The sequence below is a fragment of the Mustelus asterias genome, chromosome 27, assembly GCF_964213995.1.
Source record: "Mustelus asterias chromosome 27, sMusAst1.hap1.1, whole genome shotgun sequence".
In the NCBI taxonomy this organism is placed as follows: Eukaryota; Metazoa; Chordata; class Chondrichthyes; order Carcharhiniformes; family Triakidae; genus Mustelus; species Mustelus asterias.
The window spans coordinates 41,115,789-41,128,064 of NC_135827.1; the positions used below are offsets into that span (position 1 = coordinate 41,115,789).

At 50.6% G+C, this 12,276-nt stretch overlaps 1 protein-coding gene across 1 annotated transcript; it reads left to right on the plus strand.

Annotated features, from left to right (window-relative positions):
* Positions 1-106: 106 nt before the first annotated feature.
* LOC144480050 (uroplakin-2-like) lies at positions 107-10,674 on the plus strand. The gene is made up of 3 exons (XM_078199212.1): positions 107-777; positions 10,276-10,419; positions 10,513-10,674. Exons 1-3 carry the CDS (start codon positions 729-731, stop codon positions 10,656-10,658), a joined length of 339 nt encoding a protein of 112 aa, XP_078055338.1. The 5' UTR covers positions 107-728; the 3' UTR covers positions 10,659-10,674.
* Positions 10,675-12,276: the final 1,602 nt, after the last annotated feature.

Below are 12,276 nucleotides of genomic sequence, written 5' to 3' on the forward strand. Positions count from 1 at the left end.
ATGGAGAGAGAGGCGGAGAGGTTGGATAATTTAGGGAGGGAATTCCAGAGCTTGGGCGTGACCCAGAAACACAGAGCGATGGAAATCGGGGATTTAAAAATTCCTTTCACAGGATGTGGGCGAGACTAGCTGGGCTGGCATTCATTTCCAAAAGAGAAAATGCTGGAAAACCTCAGCGGGTCTGGCAGCATCTGTAAGGAGAGAAAAGAGGTGACGTTTCGAGTCCCGATGACCCTTTGATAAAGCTTTGATAAAGAGTCATCTGGACTTGAAACGTCAGCTCTTTTCTCTCCTTACAGATGCTGCCAGACCCGCTGAGACTTTCCAGCATTTTCTCTCTTGGTTTCAGATTCCAGCATCCGCAGTAATTTGCTTTTATCCAGTATTTATTTCCCACCCCTGATTCCTCTGAGCTGAGTTATTTGGTCATTTCAGAGGCAGTTTAAGAGTCACCCACGTTGCCATTCCGTGCCGTGCTGTGTCAGTGTGTGAATGGTGCCGTTGCCCTGTTTTGGGACCAGGCCCTTGGGTCTGGGTGTAGCCCCAGCTGGGGAGAAGAAGCGTCCTTGCTGAACCTGTTCGCCCTGTCTGGCAGTCTGCTGATTGGCTGTGGTTGTTGAGACAATCTCTGGTTTGAGCTGGAGTTCTCACTCTGTTCCTGACTCAGCTCCTGTGACCGTCAGTGACTCTCCTCAGACCCCCCTCCACACACTGACCACCCTCACGCCATGAGGCTCCTCATACTGTTCGCACTCGCCTCTATCGCGCAGGCTGGATGTAAGTACATTAATGCTTTATATTTCCAACTCATAGGAGGATTCCACACTCAGTCTCTCCCAGTCAGTGTGGTTCCGATCTCTCTCTCTCTGTTTTGTCAGAGTTTCTGACCTTCCCTCCATCTCTGTCTACTCTCTCTCACTCACTTTCTCTCTCTTTCTTTGTTTCTTTCCATCCTGTGTGTCTCTGCTTCTCTCCATTCCTGTGTGTGGCTCTCTCTCACCCCCTTTCTCCCTATCACCCCTCCCTCTCTAGCCCCACTCTTCCTCCCACCTTGCTCTCTCTCCCCTCCCCCCCTCTTTCCCTCTCTTTCCCTCCCTCTCTCTCTCACTTACTGACGTCACAGTGGCACAGTGGTTAGCACTGCTGCCTCACAGCTCCAGGGACCCGGGTTCAATTCCCGGCTTGGGTCACTGTCTGTGTGGAGTCTGCACATTCTCCCCGTGTCTGCGTGGGTTTCCTCCAGGTGCTCCGGTTTCCTCCCACAGTCTGAAAGACGTGCTGGTTAGGGTGCATTGGCCGTGCTAAATTCTCCCTCAGTGTACCCGAACAGGTGCCGGAGTGTGGCATCTAGGGGATTTTCACAGTAACTTCATTACAGTGTTAATGTCAGCCTACTTGTGACACTAATAAATAAACTTTAAACTCTCTCTGTTCGCCCATCATCTTTCCCTTGCTTTCCTCAATATACCCCCTGTATACCCCAGCTGTGTATCCTCTTCCTTCAGGTTTTACCTCTTCTTTCTCCCCTTTCTCGCCTCCTTCTGATACCTGGCTGCCCCAATTTATCTTCTGTGTACCTCCCTGTTGTATACCTCCCTGCTGTGTACCCCCTGCTGTGTACACTTACTATGTACGCCCTGCACTGTGTACCCCCTGCATTGTATACTCTCTTGGTGTACACTCCATGTGTACCCTCTCCGAGTACCCTGTCACTGTGTTCCCACACTGTGTATCCCTGGCACTGTGTACCCCTGTATGTGTACCTGGTACTGTATACAGCACTGTGAACCCCAGGCACTGTGTACAGCACTGCATATCCCTGTTGTGTACCTGGCACTGTGTACAGCACTGTGTACCCCTGGCACTGTACATCACACAGTGTACCGCATTGTGTACCCCTGGCACTGTTTTTCGCACTGTGTACTGCACTGTGTACCACATTGTGTACCTGGCACGGTGTACCGCTCTGTGTATCTGGCACGGTGTACCGCTCTGTGTATCTGGCACGGTGTACCGCTCTGTGTATCTGGCACGGTGTACCACATTGTGTATCTGGCACGGTGTACCGCTCTGTGTATCTGGCACGGTGTACCGCTCTGTGTATCTGGCACGGTGTACCGCTCTGTGTATCTGGCACGGTGTACCGCTCTGTGTATCTGGCACGGTGTACCGCGCTGTGTATCTGGCACGGTGTACCGCTCTGTGTATCTGGCACGGTGTACCGCTCTGTGTATCTGGCACGGTGTACCGCGCTGTGTATCTGGCACGGTGTACCGCTCTGTGTATCTGGCACGGTGTACCGCTCTGTGTACTGTGTCTGCTACACTTTGGTTTTTAGGGAGGAACGGGGCTGTGGTGAAGAATGAACCTGGAGCTCCCTCTGGTGGGTGATGTCAGCCACACATGAAGACTTTCCCCAGGAATCCCAACTGACCTTCCAATAACAAACCAAAACTGATGGTCAGCTTGCTGTTTTTGAGATCTTGCTGTATGAAAACTGGTTTCCACGTTTCCTGCAGGGACTGCACTCCAAAAATCATCTTTTTGCTGCAACGTTCTTTCTTCTGAGACCTCTATAAATAAAAGTTATTTTTTAAAAATCAGCCACTTCCCCCGATCTTACAACCAGGAGAAGCTGAAGGGTCGCGGATTATCAGGCTCCAGGGATTTTAGTCTCTAATTACACCCCCCACCCGCCGCTCTCTGCTGTAAGAAAGACAAAATAATGCAGATGTACACAGGTCACTGAAAGTGGCAATGCAGGTGGAGAAGGTAGTCAAGAAGGCATACGGCATGCTTGCCTTCACCGGCCAGGGGTATTGAGTTTAAAAATTGGCAAGTCATGTTGCAGCTTTATAGAACCTTAGTTAGGCCGCACTTGGAATATAGTGTTCAATTCTGGTCACCACACTACCAGAAGGATGTGGAGGCTTTGGAGAGGGTACAGAAAAGATTTACCAGGATGTTGCCTGGTATGGAGGGCATTAGCTATGAGGAGAGGTTGGAGAAACTTGGTTTGTTTTCACTGGAACAACGGAGGTTGAGGGGCGACCTGATAGAAGTCTACAAGTTTATGAGGGGCATGGACAGAGTGGATAGTCAGAAGCTTTTTCCCAGAGTGGAAGAGTCAATTACTAGGGGCATAAGTTTAAGGTGAGAGGGGCAAGGTTTAAAGGAGATGTACAAGGCAGATTTTTTACACAGAGTAGTGGGTGCCTGGAACTCGTTGCCGGGGGAGGTAGTGGAAGCAGATACGATAGTGAGTTTTAAGGGGCGTCTTAACAAATACATGAATAGGATGGGAATAGAGGGATATGGTCCCCGGAAGGGTAGGGGGTTTTAGTTCAGTCGGGCAGCACGGTTGATGCAGGCTTGGAGGGCCGAAGGGCCTGTTCTTGTGCTGTAATTTTCTTTGTTCTTTGTTGGAAAGCTGGAATAAAAACAGAAAATGCTGGAAAACTCTCTGTAGAAGAGTCATTTGGACTGGAAACGTTAACTCTGTTTCTCTCTCCACAGATGCTGCCAGGCCGGCTGAGTGTTTCCAGCACTTTATGTTTTAATTGCTGCTCAGTTACAGGTGCCAAGGGTTTATCCCGTGGCCTCTCCATCCCTCAGACCAATTGGCTGTTCTTCCCGAGACTGGACAGCGCGATCCGGCTCTCAGGAACAGGCTCGAGTTTAAAGTTTAAAGTTTATTCAGTGGTGTCACAAGAAGGCTAACATTAACACTGCAATGAAGTTACTGTGAAAATCCCCGAGTGGCCTATTTGGGTACACTGAGGGAGAATTTAGCGTGGCCCGTGCACCTAACCAGCACATCTTTCAGACTGTGGAGGGACTGAATGGCCACCTCCAGCCCTTATGAGTGTTTGCAGACTGTTTGACCGTGAAGGCGTCGCAGTCCAGCTTTATACCCGGACAGTGATTGTGAGCAGAAACCATCAGAGATTGTAAATCCTGGCCCTTGCTTTAACTGGAGCCAAACTGTTCATCGAGTTCTTAGAATCTTACAGTGCAGAAGGAGGCCATTCGGCCCACCAAGTTTGCACTGACCACAATCCCATCCAGGCCCTATCCCCATAGCCCCATGCATTTACCCCAGCTAGTCCCCCTGACACCAAAGGACAATTTAGCATGGCCAATCCGCTTAACCCGCATATCTTTGGACTGTGGGAGGAAACTGGAGCACCCGGAGGAAACCCACGCAGACATGGGGAGAACGTGCAAACTCCACACAGACAGTGACCCAAGCCGGGAATTGAACCCGGGTCCCTGGCGCTGTGAGGCAGCAGTGCTAACCCACTGTGTCACCGCGCCGCCCCCTATTGTTGAAGATAATGGGCTGGGATTCTCCGACCTCTCCCGCAGCTGGGATTCTCCAGTCCCGCTGCAGTGAATGGAGACTTGGCCAAGCACCAAATTCTCCATTTCCGCTGGTGGTGCCGGCAGGGTGTGAACAGCCGGAGAATTCCGGCCAAAGGATGTGTTTGAAATTCCTGTGGGAGATTGTTTGTGACTCTCACTGCGCTCCCATGACTTGTGTGAGATTTTAAAGAGTTGCATTTTGGGGAAATTCTAGTGTTGGGGTTACAGCTGGGAACACTGGAATGGACAAGCTGTGGCCCATGGCACTGTCTCCCACTGACACAAGAACAATCCAGAGACCCCGAGATAATAATTATAGAATAACACATGAATGAGAAACTTGTTAGAAATCCAGAGTAACATCATGTGTGGGACCTGCAGATTCTGTAGCAATCGTCAATAATCATTCCCTGCCCAGGATCCCAGAGCACTCACTCTGGGAATGGTGCCACGGATACAAGGCTGTGGACCAAATGCTGGAAAATGTTTTGGAATAATTGGGTGTTTTGTCTCTGACAAGTACAGACTCGATGGGCTGAAAGGCCTTTATCTGTGCTGTAGACCTCTATGACTCTATGGCTGGAATTTTACCGCCACATCCACCCCGATTCCGGGGGCGGGCGAGGCTCGGAGAACAGTATTCTCCTTTGGGCGGTATCGTACGAAACTCGGGTGGACGTGCTGGTAAAAGTCCACCCTGTGACTACGCTAAACCTTTTCTAACCCTAGAGCTGGGTCTTAGTCTCCAATTCTCGCCAACATATCAAAGGTCCGGATCGTACAAGAGAGATTTACCAGAATGGGAGCGGGGATGAAGGATTTCTCTCCGAGTGGGATTGTTCTCCTGGGAGCAGTAAGGGTTAAGGGGGAGATTTAGTTGAGGTGTTTGCATTCATGAGTGGATTGGATAGAGTCAATGAGGAGAAAGTGTTTCCAGTGACAGGAGGCTCGGTGACCACAGGGGACAGAGATTGAAAAGAATCGGGAAAAGAACCAGAGGGGGAGTTGAGGAGGATGTTTTTAGTCACACAGCGAGCTGTGATCTGGAAGGTGCTGACTAAACAGGCGGTGGAAACAGATTCATTAATATCTTCAGAAGGGAATTGCAGGGAATTGGAAAAAGCAGCGAGTGGGGCTGATTGAGTAGCTCTTTTAAAGAGCTAGCACAGATATGATGGGCTGAAGGGCCTCCTTCAGTGCTGTATAATTGTGTGATTAGATGACTGTATCTAATGTAACATGTACTGGGAAGAGAGAGCAGAGCGAGGATTGGTAGATTTGACTTACCGAGTCAACACAGCGAGGCTGGAGGTGTCACAAAACCCAACAAGAAATGAGCTGTGGTTGTCTGATTGGTTAATCTGTGTTTCCAAAACATGAGGAAGCCAATGGTGAACCTTCTCTTCGGTTATCAATGTTCTCCGTGCTGAAGTGTCCACTCCCTCACTGCGACTGTGACTGGAACTCCCTCACTGCGACTGTGACTAGAACTCCCTCACTGCGACTGTGACTGGAACTCCCTCACTGCGACTGTGACTGGAACTCCCTCACTGCGACTGTGACTAGAACTCCCTCACTGCGACTGTGTCTGGAACTCCCTCACTGCGACTGTGACTGGAACTCCCTCACTGCGACTGTGACTGGAACTCCCTCACTGCGACTGTGACTGGAACTCCCTCACTGCGACTGTGACTGGAACTCCCTCACTGCGACTGTGACTAGAACTCCCTCACTGCGACTGTGACTGGAACTCCCTCACTGCGACTGTGACTGGAACTCCCTCACTGCGACTGTGACTGGAACTCCCTCACTGCGACTGTGACTGGAACTCCCTCACTGCGACTGTGACTAGAACTCCCTCACTGCGACTGTGACTGGAACTCCCTCACTGCGACTGTGACTGGAACTCCCTCACTCCCTCAAAGAACAATACAGCACAGGAACAGGCCCTTCGGCCCTCCAAGCTCGTGCCGCTCCCTGGTCCAAACTAGACCATTCTTTTGTATCCCTCCATTCCCACTCCGTTCATATGGCTATCTAGATAAGTCTTAAACATTCCCAGTGTGTCCACCTCCACCACCTTGCCTGGCAGCGCATTCCAGGCCCCCACCACCCTCTGTGTAAAATATGTCCTTCCGATATCTGTGTTAAACCTCCCTCCCTTCACCTTGAACCTATGACCCCTCGTGAACGTCAGCACCAACCTGGGGAAAAGCTTCCCACCGTTCACCCTATCTATGCCTTTCATAATTTTATACACCTCTATTTGGTCACCTCTCATCCTCCGTCTTTCCAGGGAGAACAACCCCAGTTTATCCAATCTCTCCTCATAACTAAGCCCCTCCATACCAGGCAACATCCTGGTAAACCTCCTCTGTACTTTCTCTAAAGCCTCCACGTCCTTCTGGTAGTGTGGCGACCAGAACTGGACGCAGTACTCCAAATGCGGCCGAACCAACGTTCTATACATCTGCAACATCAGACCCCAACTTTTATACTCTATGCCCCGTCCTATAAAGGCAAGCATGCCATATGCCTTCTTCATCACCTTCTCCACCTGTGACGTCACCTTCAAGGATCTGTGGACTTGCACACCCAGGTCCCTCTGCGTATCTACACCCTTTATGGTTCTGCCATTTATCGTATAGCTCCTCCCTACATTATTTCTACCAAAATGCATCACTTCGCATTTATCAGGATTGAACTCCATCTGCCATTTCTTTGCCCAAATTTCCAGCCTATCTATATCCTTCTGTAGCTTCTGACAATGCTCCTCACTATCAGCAAGTCCTGCCAATTTTGTGTCGTCCGCAAACTTACTGATCACCCCAGTTACACCTTCTTCCAGATCGTTTATATAAATCACAAACAGCAGAGGTCCCAATACAGAGCCCTGCGGAACACCACTAGTCACAGGCCTCCAGCCGGAGAAAGACCCTTCCACTACCACCCTCTGTCTTCTGTGACCTAGCCAGTTCTCCACCCATCTAGCCACCTCCCCCTTTATCCCATGAGATCCAACCTTTTTCACCAGCCTACCATGAGGGACTTTGTCAAACGCTTTACTAAAGTCCATATAGACGACATCCACGGCCCTTCCCTCGTCAACCATTCTGGTCACTTCTTCAAAAAACTCCACCAGGTTAGTGAGGCATGACCTCCCTCTCACAAAACCATGCTGACTATCGTTAATGAGTTTATTCCTTTCTAATAGCGCATGCATCCTATCTCTAAGAATCTTCTCCAACAACTTCCCCACCACGGACGTCAAGCTCACCGGCCTATAATTTCCTGGATCATCCTTCCTACCCTTCTTAAATAACGGGACCACATTAGCTATCCTCCAATCCTCTAGGACTTCACCTGCATCCAGTGACGAGACAAAGATTTGCGTCAGAGGCCCAGCGATTTCATCTCTCGTCTCCCTGAGCAGCCTTGGATAGATTCCATCAGGCCCTGGGGATTTGTCAGTCTTTATATTCTCTAACAAACCTAACACTTCCTCCCTTGTAATGGAGATTTTCTCCAATGGTTCAACACTCCCCTCCGAGACACTCCCAGTCAACACATCCCTCTCCTTTGTGAATACCGACGCAAAGTATTCATTTAGGATCTCCCCTACTTCTTTGGGTTCCAAGCATAATTGCCCACTTTTGTCCCTGAGAGGTCTGATTTTTTCCCTGACAACCCTTTTGTTCCTAACGTATGAATAAAATGCCTTGGGATTCTCCTTAATCCTGTCTGCCAAGGACATTTTGTGACCCCTTTTTGCCCTTCTAATTCCCTCACTGCGACTGTGACTCGAACTCCCTCACTGCGACTGTGTCTGGAACTCCCTCACTGCGACTGTGACTGGAACTCCCTCACTGCGACTGTGTCTGGAACTCCCTCACTGCGACTGTGACTGGAACTCCCTCACTGCGACTGTGACTCGAACTCCCTCACTGCGACTGTGACTGGAACTCCCTCACTGCGACTGTGACTCGAACTCCCTCACTGCGACTGTGACTCGAACTCCCTCACTGCGACTGTGACTCGAACTCCCTCACTGCGACTGTGACTGGAACTCCCTCACTGCGACTGTGACTGGAATTCCCTCACTGCGACTGTGACTCGAACTCCCTCACTGCGACTGTGACTCGAACTCCCTCACTGCGACTGTGACTGGAACTCCCTCACTGCGACTGTGATTGGAACTCCCTCACTGCGACTGTGACTCGAACTCCCTCACTGCGACTGTGACTCGAACTCCCTCACTGCGACTGTGACTGGAACTCCCTCACTGCGACTGTGACTGGAACTCCCTCACTGCGACTGTGACTCGAACTCCCTCACTGCGACTGTGACTAGAACAATAACACATTCCACACAAAGCTTTTACCAGGGGTATTTTCAATGTTACTGCAGGTGGAATAAATCTAACCAATGACACGGCCTCACAGAATGAGGGTGGGAAAGGGACGGGAACTGGTGAATGGTTAAAACCCGGTGTAATCTTCCACGCTGGCGGCTGGTTAGTTAAATACCCACTCGTCTCTGTTGTGACCAGGATTAGTGGAATAATCCATTCCGGAATATCGATCCTGACCTCATTCACAGCCACCCGCTGTATCCTTAATCCAATAAAATCCTTGGATCTAACATTATTGTTAAAGAGAAATTCTGACAGTGATTTTTGATTTGATTTATTATTGTCACATGTGTTGGGATACAGTGAAAAGTATTGTTCCTTTCGCTATACAGACAAAACATACCGTTCATAGAGTACATGGGGAGAAGGAAAGGAGAGAGTGCAGAATGTAGCTGGGCTGTAGAGAAAGATCAACTTAATAAAAGGTATGGTATGATTTGAAAGAACATCAGCCCAATTGATTGGAACAAAGGATTTTAAAAATTCCGTCGTGGGACACGGGCGTCGCTGGTTGGCCAGCATTTATCGCCCATCCCTAGTTGCCCTTGGAGGGCAGTTGAGAGTCAACCACATTGCTGTGGCTCTGGAGTCACATGTAGGCCAGACCGGGCGAGGACGGCAGATTTCCTTCCCCAAAGGACTTTAGTGAACCAGATGGGTTTTTCCGACAATCGACAATGGTTTCATGGTCATCGATAGATTTTTAATTCCAGATATTTTTTATTGAATTCAAATTTCACCATCTGCCGTAACGGGATTCGAACCCGGGTCCCCGGAACTGTAGCTGTATTTAGAGTCTCAGGAACTGGATACGGATCCAGATCGTTAGAATGATGAAAGGATGTGTTTGGGTGGACGGTGGGAAACTATTTGCTCTGGCGTGTGGTTTTGGAGGTGGGGGTTGCGCAGTGGACAATTGTGTCTGATAATTTTAACATTCGAGCCAGGGCTGCCCAAGGGGAGGTCAGGGAGCACGAGGTGGTGTGGAAATCTGGAACTCTCCGGAACTCTCCCCTCTCTCTTGATGCTACAGGTGTCGGGGGTGAGAGTGGGGGGGGGGGGATTTTTGTTGAGATTAATCGTCGTAGAAACGGGATGGGTGAACGGGGTGAAGATACGGTTGGAATGATTGTACAGAATGGTGAATGGTCTCTTCCTGTTCCGATAGGAACCAGAAAACCGCTGGTGATGAGCTTGCAGTGACGGTCTGCCATGTTCACAGAGCCAGGGCCCATTCTGAACGTCTCACAGGAATCCAATGGTGGAAACTGTTAACAGGTTGAAGGGACGGACACTCGCTGGGATCCTTCCATCCCCGTCCTATTAGGGATGAGGCTTCATTTTACCTCTTTGGTCAAATGACGACCATTGGATGACCTTTGGTTGGTGCAGATTTGGAGGGCCGAAGGGCCTGTTCCTTTGCTGTAATTTTCTTTGTTCTTTGACCTCTCACCCCAGCCAGGGTTTTATTCAGCAGTTTTTTTTTCTTTCTTTCGCAGCGTTTAACGTCACCTTAGTGAACGAGGCCAACAGTGGGATTGTGGGAAGCACCCGCTCGGTGTCTGCAATCATCAGTTTGCCTCCCTGTTCATTCTCAAGCCAGGCCGTCACAGTCAGTGTCACGAACAGCGCAGGAGGACAAGGTATCAACTCCCATCAACCCTTTATCCAGTTCACGTTGCCGTGGTTTCTCTCCCATTGAACTCTGAACTCTATTTGCTATCTTTCTCCTCTAGGACCCGAGCAGCTTGGTTTTGTGAGGCCAATCTGCCGATTCAGGCGGGGATTGGTCAGTCTTGTGTCACATGTTAATGGTATTCCACAGACGCTGAATCTGGGCTACCAAGTTCAAAACCTCAAACCAAACACTGCTTACAAGTAAGTTCAATCTTACGGGAGGATCAGACATGAGGGGGCCGTCCTGTCATAGACAAACCCTCCATTCACACGCTTACAGCTACTTCCGCATTGGACAATATGTTCCTTTCGAAATTCCCTGGGAATCCTCCCCACTCATCGCTCTCACCCCACGTCCCCCTCCCTTCCCCTCCCCGTCCCCCTTCCTCACCCTCCCCACCTCCCCGTCCCCCTCCCAACCCTCCCCCTCCCCGGGCCGCTCCCCCTCCCCATGCCCTCCCTCCCCCTCCCCATTCCTCCTCCACCATCCCCCTCCCCTCCCCTCCCCCTCCCTCCTCTCCCTCCCTCTCCCTCCCCCTCCCTCCCCCTCCTCCCTCTCCTTCCCTTCCCTCTCCCTCCCCCTCCCTCTCCCTCCCTCCCCCTCCCTCTCCCCCCTCTCCCTCCCCTCCCTCCCTCTCCCTCCCTCTCCCTCCACCTCCCCCTTCGCCTTCCTGGGATTTCCACACAATTCACCGCGTGTTTCACAGAAACAGCCCATCATTGGCCAGCAGTGGGTGGGTGAGGTGGGTGGGGCGGAGGGGGAGAGGGGGGGGAGTGGGGGGGGGGGGGGGGGCGGCGAATTTTCTGGTGTCGCCTTTGCCAACAGAGCTTTCTGTGGAAACGCGCCCCTTGCCGCCAGGAATCCCTGTGGTGGGGGTGCAGCATCGGGGGAACCGGAACATCCCGCTGGCATGAATGACCGGAATGTTCTGACCCTGGTCTCTGGATTGGCCGAGCAAACGCTCAGTTGGAGGGCAGTTAGGGACGGGTAACAAATACCGGCACAACCAGTGATGCCCACACCCCGAAATAAATAAATCAATACCCTCCCTCCCATCCCAACACCTCTCCCTTCAAACTCCCACATAGACTCCCTCCCCCACACTCTCTCTCTCTCTCATCCCTCATTACAGAACTCCCTCTGCCTCAAACCCCTTCCCCCTCTCCATTCTTTCTCCCTGATTCCATCTGGCTCTCTGTCTCGTTTGATATTTCCTGGCATTTTCCGTCTCTCTCTCCGTCTCTTTCTCCGTCTCTCTCTCCCTCTATCTCTGTCTCTGTCTCTCTCTCTCTCTATCTCTCTTTCTCCATCTCTCTCTTCGTCTCTCTCTCTCTCTGTCTCTCTATCTCTCTGTGTGTCTCTCTCTCCCTCTATCTCTGTCTCTGTCTCTCTATCTCTCTCTCTCTCTATCTCTCTCTCTCTCTATCTCCTCTTTCTCCCTCTATCTCTCTCTCTCTCTATCTCCTTTCTCCATCTCTCTCTCTCTGTCTTTCTCTCTCTCTGTCTCTCTATCTCTCTGTGTGTGTCTCTCTCTCCCTCTATCTCTGTCTCTGTCTCTCTATCTCTCTCTCTCTCTCTCTGTCTCTCTATCTCTCTGTGTGTCTCTCTCTCTCTCTCTATCTCTCTCTCTCTCTATCTCTCTTTCTCCATCTCTCTCTCTCTGTCTCTCTCTCTCTCTGTCTCTCTATCTCTCTGTGTGTCTCTCTCTATCTCTCTCTCTCTCTATCTCTCTTTCTCCATCTCTCTCTCTCTGTCTCTCTCTCTCTCTGTCTCTCTATCTCTCTGTGTGGTCTCTCTCTCTCTGTCTCTCTCTCTCTCTGTC

Coding starts and splice junctions, on each gene's coding strand:
- LOC144480050 (XM_078199212.1), top strand. CDS start 729: ATGAGGCTCCTCATACTGTTCGCACTCGCCTCTATCGCGCAGGCTGGA. Junction 778..10,275: donor CTCTATCGCGCAGGCTGGAT/GTAAGTACATTA, acceptor TTTCTTTCGCAG/CGTTTAACGTCACCTTAGTG. Junction 10,420..10,512: donor GAACAGCGCAGGAGGACAAG/GTATCAACTCCC, acceptor TTTCTCCTCTAG/GACCCGAGCAGCTTGGTTTT.